The sequence below is a fragment of the Colias philodice genome, chromosome 25 (assembly GCF_061535455.1).
Source record: "Colias philodice isolate Cphi_HAF_F1 chromosome 25, ilColPhil1 Martin Lab GWU primary, whole genome shotgun sequence".
Lineage (NCBI taxonomy): Eukaryota > Metazoa > Arthropoda > Insecta > Lepidoptera > Pieridae > Colias > Colias philodice.
Genome location: NC_143110.1, coordinates 2,687 through 20,729, shown reverse-complemented (window position 1 = coordinate 20,729; position 18,043 = coordinate 2,687). Strand labels below are relative to the sequence as shown.

General features: G+C 51.6%; 2 protein-coding genes across 2 annotated transcripts; both read right to left on the bottom strand.

Annotated features, from left to right (window-relative positions):
* Nucleotides 1–8,451: 8,451 nt before the first annotated feature.
* On the bottom strand, nucleotides 8,452–14,583 carry LOC149477116 (uncharacterized). The gene has a single exon (XM_089711031.1). The coding sequence runs from the start codon at nucleotides 14,479–14,481 to the stop codon at nucleotides 8,452–8,454; it is 6,030 nt and encodes a 2,009-aa protein (XP_089567157.1). The 5' UTR covers nucleotides 14,482–14,583.
* LOC149477115 (uncharacterized) lies at nucleotides 14,528–16,927 on the bottom strand. Its single transcript, XM_089710649.1, has one exon. It carries the CDS (start codon nucleotides 16,598–16,600, stop codon nucleotides 14,528–14,530), a length of 2,073 nt encoding a protein of 690 aa, XP_089566775.1. The 5' UTR covers nucleotides 16,601–16,927.
* Nucleotides 16,928–18,043: the final 1,116 nt, after the last annotated feature.

Genomic DNA, 18,043 nt, shown 5'->3' with positions numbered 1-18,043 from the left:
GACATTGAGCAGTCAGTAGCTCTACTAGAGAAACACACTGTCTCTGAGGAGACGAGATTGCTGCAGGCAGCCAACTCCCGCCTACAGGCGGAGCTCGACTCCCTGAAAAGGGAACTCCAAGAGGTGAAGGCCTCTCAGGGCTCGTCGCTGCCTGCTCAGCCCCAAGATTCGGATATCTTGCGCCAGGTCGGAGCAATGATTAACGCGAGATTTGAGGCTCTAGAGGAGCGTCTGCTGCCGGAAAAGCGCATAAGACCTCCGCTGGCGGCAGATAGCAGGAAAGCGGCAAAGGCGGCTGAACAAGCGATGGCCGATGACCTCGCACCGCCCCCTCCATCAAAGGCGAGGACATATGCAGGTGTTGCGGCTTCATCACAACCGGGTAGATCGGTGTCTGGGCCCGTAATTAAGAAAACCGCGAAGCAGACGGCGGTCCCAGCTTTGGAGATCGAGGCAACCTCGAAGAAGAGGAAAAAGAAATTGGCGAAGGGGAAGGAAAGGGTCCCCGTGCAGCCTGATCCGGCGGGTTCAAAGCCCCCCAGAAAAGATACGCTGGCCACGTCATCCGGCCCCCCGCAGCAGCCGTCAAAGGACGGAGAGTGGACTGTGGTTGGAAAGCGAGGAAAAGAAAATAAGGGGAAAGGGAAGAAGCCTGCGGCTAAGTCCCGCAAGAAGAAGTCGCGAAAGCTCCACGCTCCGAATTCCTCGGCTGTCGTCCTTACCCTGCAGCCGAGTGCGAAGGAGCGTGGCGTAACCTACGCCGGTGTTTTGACGGAGGCGCGGCGTGGAATAGACCTCGCCGAAATTGGCATCAGTGCAATGCGTTTTAAGCGCGCTGTCACTGGTGCCAGGATACTAGAGATCCCCGGTGCTTCCAGCACCAAGGAAGCGGACTCCCTTGCCGCCAAATTGCGGGAGGTCCTCGGTGAGGATAACGTTAAGGTGTCCAGGCCGGTCAAGTGCGCAGACTTGCGAATCACTGGCCTGGATGACTCGGCCACAGTCGAGGACATTGCGGCTGCGGTATCGCGCGCAGGGGAGTGTACCGCGGAGCATGTAAAGTGTGGTGGCCTGCGCACGGGCCCCCGAGGTGCTGTATCAGCCTGGGTTAGTTGCCCGGTGACTGCGGCGAAGAAGCTGGCGCAGGCGGGGCGCGTAATGGTTGGGTGGGCTTCGGCGAAAGTCTCTCTCACCGAGCAGAAGCCCCTGCGCTGTTACCGCTGCCTGGAGGTGGGCCATGTCAGCGCCACGTGCTCCTCGCCGACGGACAGGAGTGCCACTTGCTTCCGCTGCAGTGAAACAGGCCATAAAGCTGGTGGATGCGATGCCGCCTCCGCTCGCTGCGCCCTATGCACGGAGGCAAAGCTACCGGCAGAGCATCGGCTTGGAAGCGCAGCCTGTAAGGCCCCGAAGCCTAAACGAGGTGGAATGCGGAAGCAAGATGGCGCTCCAACGCCATCACGCTCTGCTCCGGTGCCTGATGAGGTACCGCAAACGGAGGCAGCCATGGAAACGCAGTAATGGCCCCACTGCGTTTCCTACAGGCCAACATCAACCACTGTGCCAGGGCCCAGGACCTTTTACATCAGAGTCTGGCAGAGTGGGAGATTGACGTGGCGGTAGTGTCTGAGCCATACAATCTGCCCCCCCGGGATAACTGGGTGGGCGATCTGGACGGCTTGGTGGCGCTGGTTGCTCAAGGCGACACACAGCTTGAGCAAATCATAAGGCGACGGGGATGCGTCTCGGCGGTTGTCAATGGCTTCACCGTTGTGGGGGCGTACTTCTCGCCGAACCGCTGCCTCGCCGATTTCGAGCAGTTCTTGGTTGAGCTGAGGGATCTGCTAGACTTCGCACAACCTCAATCTGTGCTTCTGGCCGGGGACCTGAACGCCAAGTCGGTGTCTTGGGGCTGCGTGGCAAGTGATATACGTGGCTCGACACTCGCTGACTGGGCAGTTGCGTCGGGACTGTCGGTTGTTAACCGTGGAGCAGAATTAACGTGTGTTCGGCAGAGGGGTGGATCCATTGTAGATGTCACGTTTGCGAGCCCCCCTCTCGCTCGTCGTATACAAGACTGGAGGGTTCTTTTGGACGTGGAGACGCTCTCGGATCACCGTTATATCCGGTTTAGCGTCTCCACGCCCTCGACGGCTCCCAGTCAATTCCCCCCTGGCGATTGTCGTCCGCGCTGGGCACTTGGTAGCCTCGATAGGGAGCTCCTCATTGAGGCTGCCTTAGTGCAGGCTTGGCTCCCGTCGCAGCAGAATGGCAGCGAAAACGTAGAGGAGGAGGCCACTTGGCTTGCCGAAGCCATGTCTCAGGTGTGCGACGCGAGCATGCGGAGGGTGCGGTCGGTTCCACGTAGGCGCCAAATGTATTGGTGGTCCGCCGATGTTGCCCAGCTGCGTGCTTCATGCGTGGCTGCGAGGCGGGCGTACACCAGGCACAGGCGCCGTAGGCGGCGTGACGAAGAGGAGGAAGCGCGGTTATACGCCGTCTATAGGGACTGCATTGTGTCTCTGCAGGACGCCATCAGCAGCGCTAAGACCCGTGCATGGGAGGAGATGCTCGAGAGTTTGAACCGCGAACCTTGGGGTCGGCCGTATAAGAGGGTGAGGCAAAAGCTTCGCCCTTGGGCCCCGCCCTTGTCTCAAAGTCTCGAGCCACGATTTCTGGAGCAAGTGGTGACGTCCTTGTTTCCAAGTCGGGGAAGACATTCTCCCCCACCGATGGCACCCACGATGACTGCGCAGGAGGAGCTCAACAACGAAAATGTCCCTCCAGTCACTCGCAACGAGCTCGCTGTGGCAGTAGAGCGCCTTAAGGCGAAGAATGCCGCCCCCGGCCCTGACGGTGTTCCCGGGCGGGCCTGGGTGCTGGCGCTAGAATCTCTTGGACCCAGGGTGGAACAGCTGTTCACAAAATGCCTCCAACAGGGCCAATTTCCCCGTAGGTGGAAGACCGGGAACTTGGTCCTGTTGCAGAAGGAGGGACGCCCGCGCGACTCGCCCTCGGCTTATAGGCCGATCGTGCTGCTCGATGAGGTGAGCAAGCTCTTTGAGCGCGTCTTCGCAGCTCGCCTCATCGACCATCTGGAGGGAGTGGGGCCGGACCTAAGCGAGAACCAATTTGGATTTCGCCGGGGAAGGTCCACTATCGATGCGATTGCTGAATTGCGGAACCTCGCTGATCATGCAGATAATGAAGGCGGAGTGCTTTTGGCGGTGTCCCTTGACATCGCCAACGCATTCAACACTCTGCCGTGGAGTTGCGTGATCGAAGCGCTCCGCTACCACAACGTGCCCGGGTATATGGTGCGCTTGTTGCAGTCCTACTTATCGGAGAGGGCTGTGGCGTACCCCACGCGTCGTGGGTGGCAAGAAAAGGAAGTGACGTGCGGTGTTCCACAGGGCTCGGTTCTTGGGCCCCTTCTGTGGAACATCGGCTACGACTGGGTCCTGCGTGCCACTTATCTACCGGGTGTCAGCGTGCTTTGCTACGCGGATGACACCCTGGTAACTGCACGCGGGGCCTCGTACAGGGAGGCAGCCCTCATTGCGACCGCTGGTGTGGCGGATGTTGTGCGCCGAATCAGACGACTTGGCTTAGAGGTCGCTCTGAACAAGTCAGAGGCAATTTTGTTTCGCGGCCGTCGAAGGGCGCAGGCTGCTGGTTCAGCTATCCAGGTGGGTGGCACGTCCATCGGCGTCGGTTCCACTTTGCGCTACCTGGGCATCGTGCTGGACAGCCGGTGGACATTTGTGGAGCACTTTCGTTGCCTCGCCCCCCGTCTTGTTGGGGTGGCCGGGGCACTTGGAAGTCTGCTCCCGAATCTAAGAGGGGCTGGGGGTGCGTGTCGTCGTCTATACACCGGCGTTATTCGCTCCATGGCCCTCTATGGTGCGCCCATTTGGGCCGACTCTTTGAGCGTCCGTACCAGACCATACTTGCGTAGACCGCAGCGGGTCATGGCGCTCAGAGTCGTGAGGGCATATCGCACAGTGTCCTTCGAGGCCGCGTGTGTCATGGCTGGGACGCCCCCGTGGGACCTGGATGCCGAGATGCTGGCGGACGTTTATCGCCGCGTCACCGCGTCCAGATCGCATGGAATTAATCCATATCTGGAGCAAGTCCAGCAATGGAGGGCTGATGCTCTTGAGCGGCGGTTCAGGGAGTGGGAACGCCGGCTCGAGAGGCCCAGCGCAGGAGCGAGGACGGTCGAAGCTATCCGACCGGTCCTACGCGAGTGGTGCGACAGGCGGCATGGGGCAATTACCTTCCGCCTGACACAGGTGCTGTCCGGACACGGCTGTTTCGGGTGGTACTTGTGCAAAGTCGCCAGGCGGGAGCCGCAAATGGCTTGCCATTGGTGTGACAGTCCGGAGGACACGGCAGACCACACTCTCGCCGTGTGCCCCGCGTGGTCCGAGCCCCGTGCTCACCTAGTCGCAGTCGTCGGCCCTGATCTCTCCCTGCCTTCCATAGCTCGCGCAATGGTTGGCAGCGACAGATCGTGGCGCGCGGCTATCACATTCTGTGAAGATGTGATGTCGCAGAAGGAGGAAGCAGAGCGGGTCCGCGAGGGAGATCCCAACGCGGATCCTATTCGGCGGCGACGTCTTATTGGGCGCCGTCGCCGAGTCGCGACCGCTGTACACGGTCGCGACTTGCTTCCCTAATGTTGGGTGCCGGACGGTGGAACGGGGACATAATCCATCGTCCGGTGCGGTGAGGCGGCGTGAGACGTGTTCCGTTCACGCCGCCCCCCAGGAAGGAGGAACTGGCGAACACTAGCCAGGTCTTAATCGCGATGGGCCTATATAAAAAATAGGCTGCCGCTGACGGGGTTACGGATGCGGTTACACCAAATACCCGCGACCCTGCCAATATAGCGGAGTGACGGAACACAGTGGAGTTTAGTCGGTAGTCGCCGCATTCTGCGGTGTGAGTCCGACATAACCCAGGGCTCTTTCCCCGAGCGCTCTGGGTATGCCTAAATGCATTCTCCACTATAAAAAAAAAAAAAAAAAAAAAAAAAAAAAAAAAGGTTAGGTTAGGTTAGGTTAGGTTAGGTTAGGTTAGGTTAGGTTAGGTTAGGTTAGGTTAGGTTAGGTTAGGTTAGGTTAGGTTAGGTTAGGTTTTTTTTTTTTTTTTTTTTTTTTTTTTTTTTTTTTTTTTTTTTTTTAAAAAGCACCCGCCATCACAGGGTGTTGTGTGCTTTCCTCTGGAATATTGTCCAGAGATGTTTGTTTTGCTTTTAATCAATTAATTACCACACTATTATTTATTAATACATTAGGCCTAAATGAATGCAATTTAAAATAAAAATACAATTTAACAATTTACAATAACATTTCCAAATTAATAATAAAATTCTAAAATTAAATATTACATTTAAAAACTTACATTAATTAAAAACATTGCAATGGAAATAATAAAAAATAAAATAAAACAAATTAATACAATTAAAAGTACATTTAAAACTTACATTAATTAAGACATTACAATAAAATACAATTGAAACAGTACGGCACAACAATAAAACTTAACCCTAACATCACAGCTTATCACAGTTTCGTTTGTTAACCACCCCAACAATGTATTTACAATACTCCAAGAATTCAGTTCTCGTCTCATCCCCCAGGGCCGCGGGCAGATTCTCACCCGTCATCGCGATGCCCAATTTTTGCTCAATAACATATCTATCTCTTGCAAAAATCGGACACTCGAGCAACAGGTGAGAAACCGTCTCGTCGACTCCGGGCTGACACAGGCACGATGGATTCTCCTTCAGCTTGAATCTGTTCAAGTAGAAGGCGAATCCACCGTGTCCAGTCAGTGCTTGTGTGGTGTGGTGTGTGATGTCTATTTTCCGTACTATTTTGTATGCAGCAGCAGCGCTTGGGAAAAAGAGCTTCGTGCCTCCAGCCGTCTCCCCCACATCATATCTCCTGTCCCATTCCCCGATCGTATCCTGTCTCAGGATACGCTTGACGAATGAAACAGGACACAAAAGCGTGCGCTTGTTGCAGTCCTACTTATCGGAGAGGGCTGTGGCGTACCCCGCGCGTCGTGGGTGGCAAGAAAAGGAAGTGACGTGCGGTGTTCCACAGGGCTCGGTTCTTGGGCCCCTTCTGTGGAACATCGGCTACGACTGGGTCCTGCGTGCCACTTATCTACCGGGTGTCAGCGTGCTTTGCTACGCGGATGACACCCTGGTAACTGCACGCGGGGCCTCGTACAGGGAGGCAGCCCTCATTGCGACCGCTGGTGTGGCGGATGTTGTGCGCCGAATCAGACGACTTGGCTTAGAGGTCGCTCTGAACAAGTCAGAGGCAATTTTGTTTCGCGGCCGTCGAAGGGCGCAGGCTGCTGGTTCAGCTATCCAGGTGGGTGGCACGTCCATCGGCGTCGGTTCCACTTTGCGCTACCTGGGCATCGTGCTGGACAGCCGGTGGACATTTGTGGAGCACTTTCGTCGCCTCGCCCCCCGTCTTGTTGGGGTGGCCGGGGCACTTGGAAGTCTGCTCCCGAATCTAAGAGGGGCTGGGGGTGCGTGTCGTCGTCTATACACCGGCGTCATTCGCTCCATGGCCCTCTATGGTGCGCCCATTTGGGCCGACTCTTTGAGCGTCCGTACCAGACCATACTTGCGTAGACCGCAGCGGGTCATGGCGCTCAGAGTCGTGAGGGCATATCGCACAGTGTCCTTCGAGGCCGCGTGTGTCATGGCTGGGACGCCCCCGTGGGACCTGGATGCCGAGATGCTGGCGGACGTTTATCGCCGCGTCACCGCGTCCAGATCGCATGGAATTAATCCATATCTGGAGCAAGTCCAGCAATGGAGGGCTGATGCTCTCGAGCGGCGGTTCAGGGAGTGGGAACGCCGGCTCGAGAGGCCCAGCGCAGGAGCGAGGACGGTCGAAGCTATCCGACCGGTCCTACGCGAGTGGTGCGACAGGCGGCATGGGGCAATTACCTTCCGCCTGACACAGGTGCTGTCCGGACACGGCTGTTTCGGGTGGTACTTGTGCAAAGTCGCCAGGCGGGAGCCGCAAATGGCTTGCCATTGGTGTGACAGTCCGGAGGACACGGCAGACCACACTCTCGCCGTGTGCCCCGCGTGGTCCGAGCCCCGTGCTCACCTAGTCGCAGTCGTCGGCCCTGATCTCTCCCTGCCTTCCATAGCTCGCGCAATGGTTGGCAGCGACAGATCGTGGCGCGCGGCTATCACATTCTGTGAAGATGTGATGTCGCAGAAGGAGGAAGCAGAGCGGGTCCGCGAGGGAGATCCCAACGCGGATCCTATTCGGCGGCGACGTCTTATTGGGCGCAGTCGCCGAGTCGCGACCGCTGTACACGGTCGCGACTTGCTTCCCTAATGTTGGGTGCCGGACGGTGGAACGGGGACATAATCCATCGTCCGGTGCGGTGAGGCGGCGTGAGACGTGTTCCGTTCACGCCGCCCCCCAGGAAGGAGGAACTGGCGAACACTAGCCAGGTCTTAATCGCGATGGGCCTATATAAAAAATAGGCTGCCGCTGACGGGGTTACGGAAGCGGTTACACCAAATACCCGCGACCCTGCCAATATAGCGGAGCGACGGAACACAGTGGAGTTTAGTCGGTAGTCGCCGCATTCTGCGGTGTGAGTCCGACATAACCCAGGGCCCTTTCCCCGAGCGCTCTGGGTATGCCTAAATGCATTCTCCACTATAAAAAAAAAAAAAAAAAAAAAAAAAAAAAAAAAAAAAAAAAGGTTAGGTTAGGTTAGGTTAGGTTAGGTTAGGTTTTTTTTTTTTTTTTTTTTTTTTTTTTAAATAAAACAAACTCCACAGACTCAAGGTCCGTGCCTTTTTTTTTAGATAATATAATTTTTTGTTTTTCATAAGGATGGTTTACTCGTCACAATTAATGAGGTAGTCCCGTCAACTACCATAATACAATTACATATTATTTTTAGTCTCTTAACTAGTTTTATAACATGCATAATTTTTATAATATAACATGCAATTTTTTTTTTTTTTTTTTTTTTTTTTTTTTTTTTTATAATATAACATGCAGTATTTTTTTTTTTTTTCTTTTTAATATTATATATATATATATATATTTTTTATTATAATATAATTAATAAATAATTTTTTTTTTTTTTTTTTTTTTATGTGTTATTTTTATTTATTTTTATTTTTATTTTTTTTGTGCATGCTATTTTACATAATATTATTATAGGTGATACGATTTATACAATTAATTTATAACAGTTTCAAACTTAATCTAATACAGATAGTGATATTTGTTAATTTTATCAATTAATGAATGAATTCTAATACAAATTAAGTACTTTAATCTATTACAGCCAAAAACACAATACATATTATTGAGTGGATAGGTAAGGAGTATGAAGTATTGGTTATTGTTGCCGCAATCCAAGCTTTTGGAGGTGTTGGTTTTATTTTATTGATTTTGTGAGGGCCTCCACGACTCTGCCGTTTCTATCCTTGAGGGCCATTTTTAAACAGTACTCCATGATGTTCTTGGTACTGGCCCTCTGTGCCCTCCCTATCAACCTGCCGATCGCGTCGCCACAGTCGTCAGCGAAGTAGACACAGGTCTTCGTGTGTCTGGATATTGCGACAACCGCGTGAGGTACACTGTCGTGCAGGCTGAGTTTTTTGGCGTTTGACTTCAGGATGAAGACGGTTTCGTACGTTAGGCCTTGTGCCTCGTGGATGGTTAAGATGCGGGAACCCGACCCCGCTCCATAGCCCTGGTTGGAAAGGGTGCTCTTTTCCTCCTGTGTGTGTACGAGGTAGAGGGTATTTTCCAAGGAGCTTGGGATAACCGTATCTCTATATCCCTTTTGGATTAATGAGTGCACTCTGGGCTGAGATGAGTATATGCCAGAGTACACTTCACTGAGGGCGAAGGCAACATCCATCAGATTGCGGTGTGTGCAGAGTAAATTTTGGTGAATGGTTGTGATAGAGTCGGGCCGACAGTATCTCATATGAAAGAGATTATCTCTGTCGATAAACGGCAGTTGGTTTACATCTCCGACTAAGACCACTTCCACTGCGCCAGACAGCTTGGCGGCCATAATTATAGAGCCAAAATGGTTCATGAGGGCTTCGTCCACGGTTAACCGTTTACAACTGAAGGACCCCCTGAATCCATTTGTTAGGATTGAAGCTATTGTGCGCACTCGTATTTTTTCCTCTCCTTTTATACGGTGCGCTAGCTTCTCTCTCAGATCTTTTGCCGCCTCTACTGTGGTTGTCGCAATTACGTCATTGGCCTCGTCGAAGTGTTTTACCAAATATGTTGTTTTGCCGCAGCCCGGCACTCCGTTGATCCACTTGATGTCAGGTACCACCCAGTCACTCCCGTACGCCGAGATGTCAGGCTCCGGGGCAATGGTTTTCGCCATGTCCAGGATCCTGTCATCCAGCATAATCTTGGTGCAACGGGCGGTCACGACAATGGGATCTCCCTCGGGGGTTTTAAAAGTGGTGGTTCCCTTGATTTTGAGTGCATCCTCGTCTATAGGAACAAAACCGACGCTAGCGCTGAACGCAGCCATGTAAGGACCGGACATTTGTCCATGTATGACCTTAGACGTTGTGTTGTTATAGATGGCTGCGTCCGCCTCCTCGAGTCTGACCCTTAGCAGCGCAAGGTTTTTAAGCTGATAGGCATGCATAATGTTTCTGCATGTTGTCAGACTGACCTCTCTGGTTGCCTCGATGACAGCACGGAATTCCAGAAAGGCGTTGATGATGTGGTCGAGGGGTTTTGCGACGGTTCTGTAATTTGGTGGATTGATTTGCCCGAAATCAGCCCGGGTTCTCTTAGCTCTCTCCGTTGGCCGTTGTGTGGCCTTGTTTGGCGTAAGAAATCTCTCCATCGCTGAGGTTTGCCTTCCACTCGGGTTGCCTTCAGTTGGCCGACCCATGACTACTTTAAAGAAGTCAGAGAGGGCCTTCATTCGGCTCCGGGTCTCAGGGCACTCTTTTGGACTTCGACTACTCTCTAATGCTGAGAGCCTTTCGGCTGCAATTTTTTGTTGCAGCCGCTCTGAGCCACTAATTGTTGGTGGATGGTTGACGCCGGTGGGTAGGTGATATGGTGCAGTCGATGCGGCGCGTGCGTGGGGTTTGAGGTAGTCTAAGTTTTCCCCTCGGTCTTCATAAACTATAACCTCATAATGTTTTGAGGCAGTGACGCATCCGCAACGGTCCACAACTTCACCTTTCTGATACCCGATGGCCATAGCGTCGACGCTAATAATGCGGGGTAGGTGTGCACCCGCTGATTGGCAACTCTGCGCAAGACTGGTAAGTATCAAACATGCCTGGGCGAATGGGGACTCGACTTTCCATTCGAGGAGTACGACCGCCTTGTTTTGCAATCGTACCACCCGGCAGGAGTGGCCCATGAATGTTGCCTGAGGAAGAGCTATGTAGCTACTACGCTTCATCACGGCTTTGTTGGTACTTCCAAACCGCAGAGCTGCGAGGCCGGGTGAGATGGCCAGCTGATTGTTTGTAATTTCCCGGCAGAAGGAGATTCCAAATGACTCATTGTCGTTGTCCATGAAGAGTGCGACGCTACGAACTCTCAGCTTTGGTACCCCTACTTTGGCGCACTCCAGTAGTTGTTCACTGGAGTTTGTCGGCGCTGGGGTAATAACGTTATTTACACCTGCTGTGGTTGTGATGAGTGGCCTACTGGTTGCAGGCGTTGTAGGGGTGGGGACTTGTGGTTGATGGGGCAAATCCTTGGATGCGATTGTTGAGCCGTTGTTTATTGCTGCGACTCGTGCGATTTTAGCGGCAAAGGCCAAGAATGGCTTCCTCAGACTCTCAGTCTCCATGATGGTGGGTAGAGACTCTTGGCTCAGTTGGGTCTGAGTTTGAATTTCGAGTGAGAGTCTGTCTGCACCAAATCTTGGGCACTCGAATAAAATGTGCCAGATGGTCTCGTGGCACGACGAGTCGCAGACGCAGGATGGGCTGTCTATTATGTTAAATCTGTGTAAATAGGCCGCGAATCCTCCATGGCCGGTTAAGACTTGGACTAAAGTTGGTGTCAATGTGGTGTCCTTAAGTACTCGTCTCGCAGAAGAGACGGTCGGCAGAAATGCCTTGGTGACCGACCCTGTAGTGGAGGATTCGTAGCGCTGTTGCCATTTTTGAATTGTTGCCTCCCTGATTTTCCGCTTAATGTATGAAAGGGGCACTTTGCTGTAATCAGGTGCAGTCTTTTTGGTGAGAGCAGCCTTTTTTGCTAGTTGGTCTGCTCTCTCATTCCCGGGTGTTCCCACGTGAGCCCTTAGCCAGAAGAGTCTCACCTCTCTGTCTTCTGCTCGGGTTTCCGCGATGAGTTTTTTAATCTCCAGAGCTAGTTGGTGTGTAACACATGGGTTTTTTAAAAGCTCAAGCGAAGATCTTGAGTCGCTCATGATATTCACAGTTTTGGCTTTTGAGCTCCTTGCCATCTTGACCGCTCTGTAGAGCGCGTACATCTCCGATTGGAAGACAGTGTTGTGTGACTCTAGTCGGAAGGTGGAGTACCTGGTCTCTTTACCTTTGTCCCACCATGTTAGGGCAGCACCTACCTTCCCCTCTATTTTGCTGCCGTCGGTGAAGATTTGGGGACCGACTACATGATAGGTCTCCAAAGTATTGGGATCCAGATTTTCAAGACGCTCGAACTCTGTTATTATCAGAGTTGAGGGATGTGGGTTGTGGAGATATCCCACTTTTTGCTCCACCTCTCTTCCTGGCGGGATATGCTCCTCCGAGTAGCCTTTTTTGATTTTGAAGAAGGCTGCCGCTTCCTGGACCCTGAGGTCGAGTGGCAGCAACCCGGAAAGTATGAGCGCCGATGTTAGAGACACCGTGCGATAGGCTTTGCAAATCTTTATTGCAAAGCCTCTCTGCAGCGAGGACAGTTGGTCTCTGATTGATAGTTTTTCCGCTGCAGGATACCACGCGCTTGCCGCGTATAGCACGATTGGCTCTATCACCGACACATATATGGTCCTTATTATCTCTTTGTTTAGACCCCAACTCACCTTTGCTGCACACGCTAGCTGTTTATATATGTCGGCTGCCTTTCTACAAGTGGCCGCCACGTGTGAGTTAAAGGTGAGTTTGCAGTCGATGATAAGACCCAGCAGCTTTATTTCTTTTACGAGTTTTAGCTGGATCCCTGACATGTTTATTATGGGGAGGTCGAATTTTAGTTTACGAGTTATTATCATCGCATTGGTCTTGTGTGCGGCAAAGTTCAACTTGTTTTGTTTTCCCCATGTTTGCACAGCCTCTAAGGTGGTGTTGGCTGTGCTTTGAATTTTTTCAACTGTCGGGGCTGAGAATATAAGGACTACGTCATCTGCAAATGCTTGGCAGTAGACGCCTAGGCTATTAAGTTTTTGGAGGAGCGTATCTAAAATTAGGTTCCAGAAGGTAGGCCCTCCTATGGAGCCCTGGATGCACCCTTTGTTGGTGCCCCTTTCGAATACTGCTCTTGCGTAATTGACTCTGACTGTCCTGTCACACAGGTAGGATGTTATAAGGCCGTAAAGGTTTTTTGGGCACCTCTTGTTAATAAGTTGTTTCTTTAGGGCAGGCCACCACGCGTTGTCAAAAGCCCCCTCTATGTCCAACGACACCATAAGCACAATTTTCTTGTAACTTACCTGTGTGTTGATATGCTGTAGAAGGTCATAGAGGGCGTCTTCTGTGCTACGCTGAGGAGTGAAACCGTATTGCTTGTTGTTTAGGGTAGGGAGGAAGAGCCATTGCAGTCTGGTGACTGTGAGTTTTTCAACTATTTTGCCTAGGACCGATAAGAGACCAATTGGCCTGTAGGATTTTGGGTGGGTGTAATCATCTTTCCCTGGTTTACGGATGATGCACACGTGCGCTACCTTCCACTGCTTCGGGAAGTGCTCTAGCGCCAGACATTTGTTGGCCAGCGCCAGGAACACCTCTCTGTCACAGCGAATTGCAGCTGTGCATATATCTGCCGTGAGCCCGTCAGGGCCGGGAGCCTTCTTTGGATTAAGCCTGTTTAGGACTGTTTCCAGTTCCGCGGCCGTAAATGGGGGATCATCGGCGGATAGGTCTTCGATGTCCGTGGATTTCCTGTTTTCAGACAGGTTTCTCACCAGGGTCTGATGTTCCGTTTCGGTATCTACAGTGTCACGAGGGTAAAAAGTCTGGGCCAGGAGTTCCGCCGATTGCTCCGGGGAAAGCGTTAAGCCGGCGGAGTCCCTTAACAGCAGGTCTTCTTGTTTTCTGGCCGTTTTCCTTATGACTCTGTAGATTCCGTCCCACATACTCTCACGGTCTTGTGTCTCACAAAATTCTTTCCAGCTTTGGGTTGCTGCCTCAGCTGCCTTGGTTTTGTATTCTTCCTTAGCGTGAGTGTATTCGTTTATAACAAACAGCCTGCGACTGGCAGCTGCATTTTTAATTCTCCGTTTTTTGCGGAGTACCTCTCTTTTCAGATCTTCTAGAGAGGGGGACCACCAGGGTGGCTTAGGCTCTCCCTTGTTTATACCAACTTTTGGGATTGCCGTTTCACACGCTTTATGGATGATTTCAACATAAATTGCGAGAGATTCCTCCAGTTCTTCCGGGTTTGAAATATTCCCTATTCGGGTGGATGTGATATCTTTTTCAGAGAGTCCTGACCGGAAAGAACCGTTGAAGTCCGTCCACTTCGCTTTCCTTGTGTTGTATATGCGCGTGGTGACAGGTCTGATGCTTTCCAGGGCTGTCTCAAGACGCATACCGAAAGTTATAGCGTTGTGATCGGATGTTGTTAAACCTCTGCGGACTTGCCAGCCAGAGATCTTCCCGAGGAGTGACAGGCTGCACACAGTTACATCTACTATACTTGTGTACAGCCTGTCGCCCCTGTAGGTCTCAAAGGTTGGCGTAGCTCCTGTGTTAAGAATTTGGAGGTTCATCTCGCTTAGGAAATTGTTGAAATCTTTACCACGGTGGTCCTCGGAGTTGCTGCCCCACCAGTGGCTCCAGGCGTTGATGTCGCCCGCAACCACCAGATTTTCTGTTGGTAATTTATCGCAGACTAGTTTGATGCGTGATATGTATGGGTTGATGTCCTGATCCCCTTCCAGGTAGATGGAAATTATTCCTATCTTCAGTCGCCCTGCTTTGATGAGGACCGCGGCCACATTCTCGGTCACCAGCTGAGGATCGTGTATGACCTCTAGCTCTGTTCCCAGAACAATTACCGCAGCCTTCACTGGTTTTTGGCGGCCCATGGTGCACTGGATGACTTGAGTGCCACTGCATTGTTTCACAACACCGGTCCTGCCTACGTATGGCTCCTGGACCAGTGCTATCGAAATGTTTTCCTTTTGGGCAGCCTGGAGCAGTTCGACTGTCGCTAGTTTTGAGCGCTGTAGGTTTGCTTGTATGAACTTAAGTTCCCTTTTGCGCATACTTGTGGATGGGGATTCTGGTTGCCCGGGTGTAGTAAGGGTGACCTTAGCAGTAGGAGACTCGAGACCTCGCTATGTTGTCCCACTTTTGTCTTTCCTGACACTCACTGCTGAATGCAGTGTGTTCCAGGTCAGAGCCGTCTCTTTTGGCCTTTTGGCAGTTGACGCACGTGGGAGTGTTTCCTTGCGCCTTAAGAGGACACTCCCTCTCCTTGTGGGTTTTGGCACAGTACGAGCATGATTGCTCCTGTGCCTTGCACAGCGCTCGAGTGTGCCCGTATCCCAGGCATTTGGAGCACTGCACCAAGGGGGATTGGTCCTCTATGGGGCATCTTTTTAGGCCCACGTAAACTTTTTCTGCCTTGCAGAATGCCTTCCAACATTCTGGAGAGACCTCCAAGACAGGGTGGCACTCGTGCGGGTTTCTCGCGCGCTTCCTATACCGCACCTTTAATATTGAATTTTTCTGGTCCAGTTCACTCATCAGGTGTTTGTTTTGAGTTTTTAAAAGTTCAATTATTTCCTCGTCCTTGTGACAGGACAGTACCCCTCTGATGCAGACAAGGGGATTTATTGGTTTCGGCTCCTGTGCCGATAACCCCTTGCTACTGTTGACCTGGTTTTTGATCAGATTTAGGTCGTCTGAGCTTGGACAGCTCAGAACGACCTTCTGATTTTTGGCTTTCCTAACTTTTTCCACTTTGGCCCCCGTTTTGGTAAGATCGAGGGCCCCCCTAACTCTCTCGATAACCTGTTCCCCAGTGTGTTTGGGGTCCGTCGAGGAGATAATGAGGGTATGGTTAGGGAGTCGTGGTGGCGGTGTTTTTGCCACTGCCTGGGCGTAGGTGATTGGCCCTTTTATTGGTCTGTCAGCCGTATTAAGACCCGTGACTCCCTTTTGTATGGAAGCCAAAGTCTTCTTTACTTCCGCCATTGCCAGCTCCGTGCCCAGGTTGTGAGCTGTTTGTGAGGGTGGGGGTTGTGCACTGGTCGTTTCGCGCAGCTCGCGTATTTCTGTGCACATTTGGTCAAGGCGGTGAAAGACACGCTTCAGGTCATCAGATAGCTGTTCTGTCGGCAGTGGTGTAGGGGGGAGTGGAGGGGGTGGTTGAGGGAGGTTGTCTATTTTTAGGGAGATTGCGTCAAGATTGTTTATTATTTGAGATAGGCACAATGTTTCTTGGATAGGAGCTTCTCGGGTAGACCCCTCTCCGCCTGAGGATGTCAGTAATTTTGTGAGCTCGGCCAGCTGGTTTGATAAGTGTCCAATGCCATTGTTAAGGCTTTGGACCTTTTTTTCCAGGGAGCTTAATTTATCGTCCCTGGATTCGCTGCCGAGCTCCTTGGCAGAGAGTTTTGTTTTGATTTCGGCAACGAGGTTGCCAGTCTCCCGGTGAAGCTCCTTCAGCTGGCTGAAGGGTTCCACGGTCTCGTACCCTAGCCAGCTGCGTACAGCTTGCGTCTCTTTGAGGGTTTCCGTAATGCCTGCTCTGGCGAGACTCACTTCCGAGAGGAGGGCCTCCTTGATTTGCTTCAATTCTGCAGAGTGGGCCCTCTCCACTCGCACCAGCTCTTGTGCGTGGCGCGAGCGTTCTTTTTCGAGATTGAATTTATGTCTCGAGCGTGAGTCCGCCAGAGACAAGACAGTTTCGTACAGTCCCTGCAAGCTGTTGAGGGCTACGGTCTTGTTTTCCCTCTTCATATTTCCGGCCGTCTCTAGAGATTCTTTGCCTCTGAGAAGCATGTCATTTGCAACCTTTGTTGCCACGTCCATTTCCACTCCTGTGCCCCTTTTGGGAGACGTGTAGAGGAGACTCACTCGCCTCCCGATGGATGTCTCGGATCCCACCGACGAGGTCTCCATCTCATCTTGGGTGTCGCCACCTGCAGCCAGTGAATCTGGCGTTTTGAGGTCATCCATCTGTAATGCGGATGACTGTGGCAACGATTCCGGTTCCGGTAAAGGTGGTAGGGGCTTAGGAGCTGTTGTTTTAGATGTTGATGGCAGAGCCGTGGCTGCTCTCACCATTGTCTTTTCGCGCAAAGTGCGCGTTGACCTGATAGACGCCTCCGCGGCTTGGTTGCGGGAAGTTTTAGCGGGTTCGCTTTTGCTTGACATTTTTGTTTTTGTTTAAATATATAAAAATAAGTTTAAAGATTGCTTAGAGTTAACTTAAAATTATATTAACTTAAAAGGTAACTTAACTTAAATTAATTAATTATAATGTAGATGACGGGGACGCTGGTGTTGTGCGCCGGTGGCTGATGGTGACGAGTACACCCAGATACGCGCCGGAGATTTCTCTCCTAGGTGGTGGTGAGTGTCGCTGAAGATGTGGTTGCTAAGTGAAAAATCGTTGGGGCTAAGTTCTTCCTCTCCTCGTGTTGAGTAAAATAAGCCCAAACACGAAGGGTATCGGCCCAGAGGTTTACAAGATAGTGTGAGGGGGGGTGAGGTAAACTTTCCAAGGGGAGGGGATATTGAGCTGTTGGAACCACGTGGTTGTTCTTAGTCCAACAGCTTAGGAGATTGGGGTGAGGGGGGGAGGGGTATTTTTTTCTCGAGGGGGGGGGGGTAACTGTTGGGGCCAAAGGACAGGTCTTAAGAAGGCGAGTTGAACGAGCCCTTACACGGGGGTGTTTGTCCAAAAGCTTAGGAGTTTAGAGTGAGGGGGGGTGGGGTGTGTGTTTTCTCGAGGGGGGGGAGTTTAACTGTAGGGGCCAAAAGATTGCTCTTGAGAAGGCGAGTTCAATGAGCCCTAACACGGGGGTGTTGCTCCAAAAGCTTAGGAGTTTAGGGTGAGGGGGGGTGGGGTGTGTGTTTTCTCGAGGGGGGGGTTTAACTGTTGGAGCCAAAAGATTGCTCTTGAGAAGGCGAGTTGAATGAGCCCTTACACGAGGGTGTTGCTCCAACAGCTTAGGAGTTTAGGTTGAGGGGGGGTGAGGTTTGTGTTTTCCGGAGGGGGGGGAATTTCACGAGGTGAAAGGGTATGGACTCCCGGTTTGAACAAGCCTAACACGGGTAGTAGGTTTCTCGGCTTCCGGTGGTGGAGTGTCAGCGCTGGACTGCAGACTGGTGATATTAAATAAATAATAAATACCGCGGGCGGCTTCGGGGTCTTCAATTATAGTTTGCGTTTTGCGTCGCTAAGCCAAATAAAGTTAGCTTGTTTTGTCGTGATGTCGTGACCGTATTGAGGTCACCTGCCTTCCGCTTGACGCAATATGTAAGTACGACGTTACTAAGTCGAAAAAAGGGTTACACGTGCGAAGTTTGGATCTTAATAACTTCCCAACCGTGTACCCGATCGCCAAGATAGTGGTGTCGATAAATTGGTCACAATTAGGCCTACGTGTTGATATAAAAACCTTTTTGGTGCGACGCAAGCTGTGGATGTAATAGCCTTCCGAAGTATTCTCCTTCCCTGGGATGAATCCCGTCCGCTCCAGACACTACAAACACTGGATATTGTTGATGGTTATGTTATGAACGCGATAACTCACTTTTACGCGCGTGGCTCTAAAATTACTATTTTTTAATAATTTTATTTCGCAGAGCCAA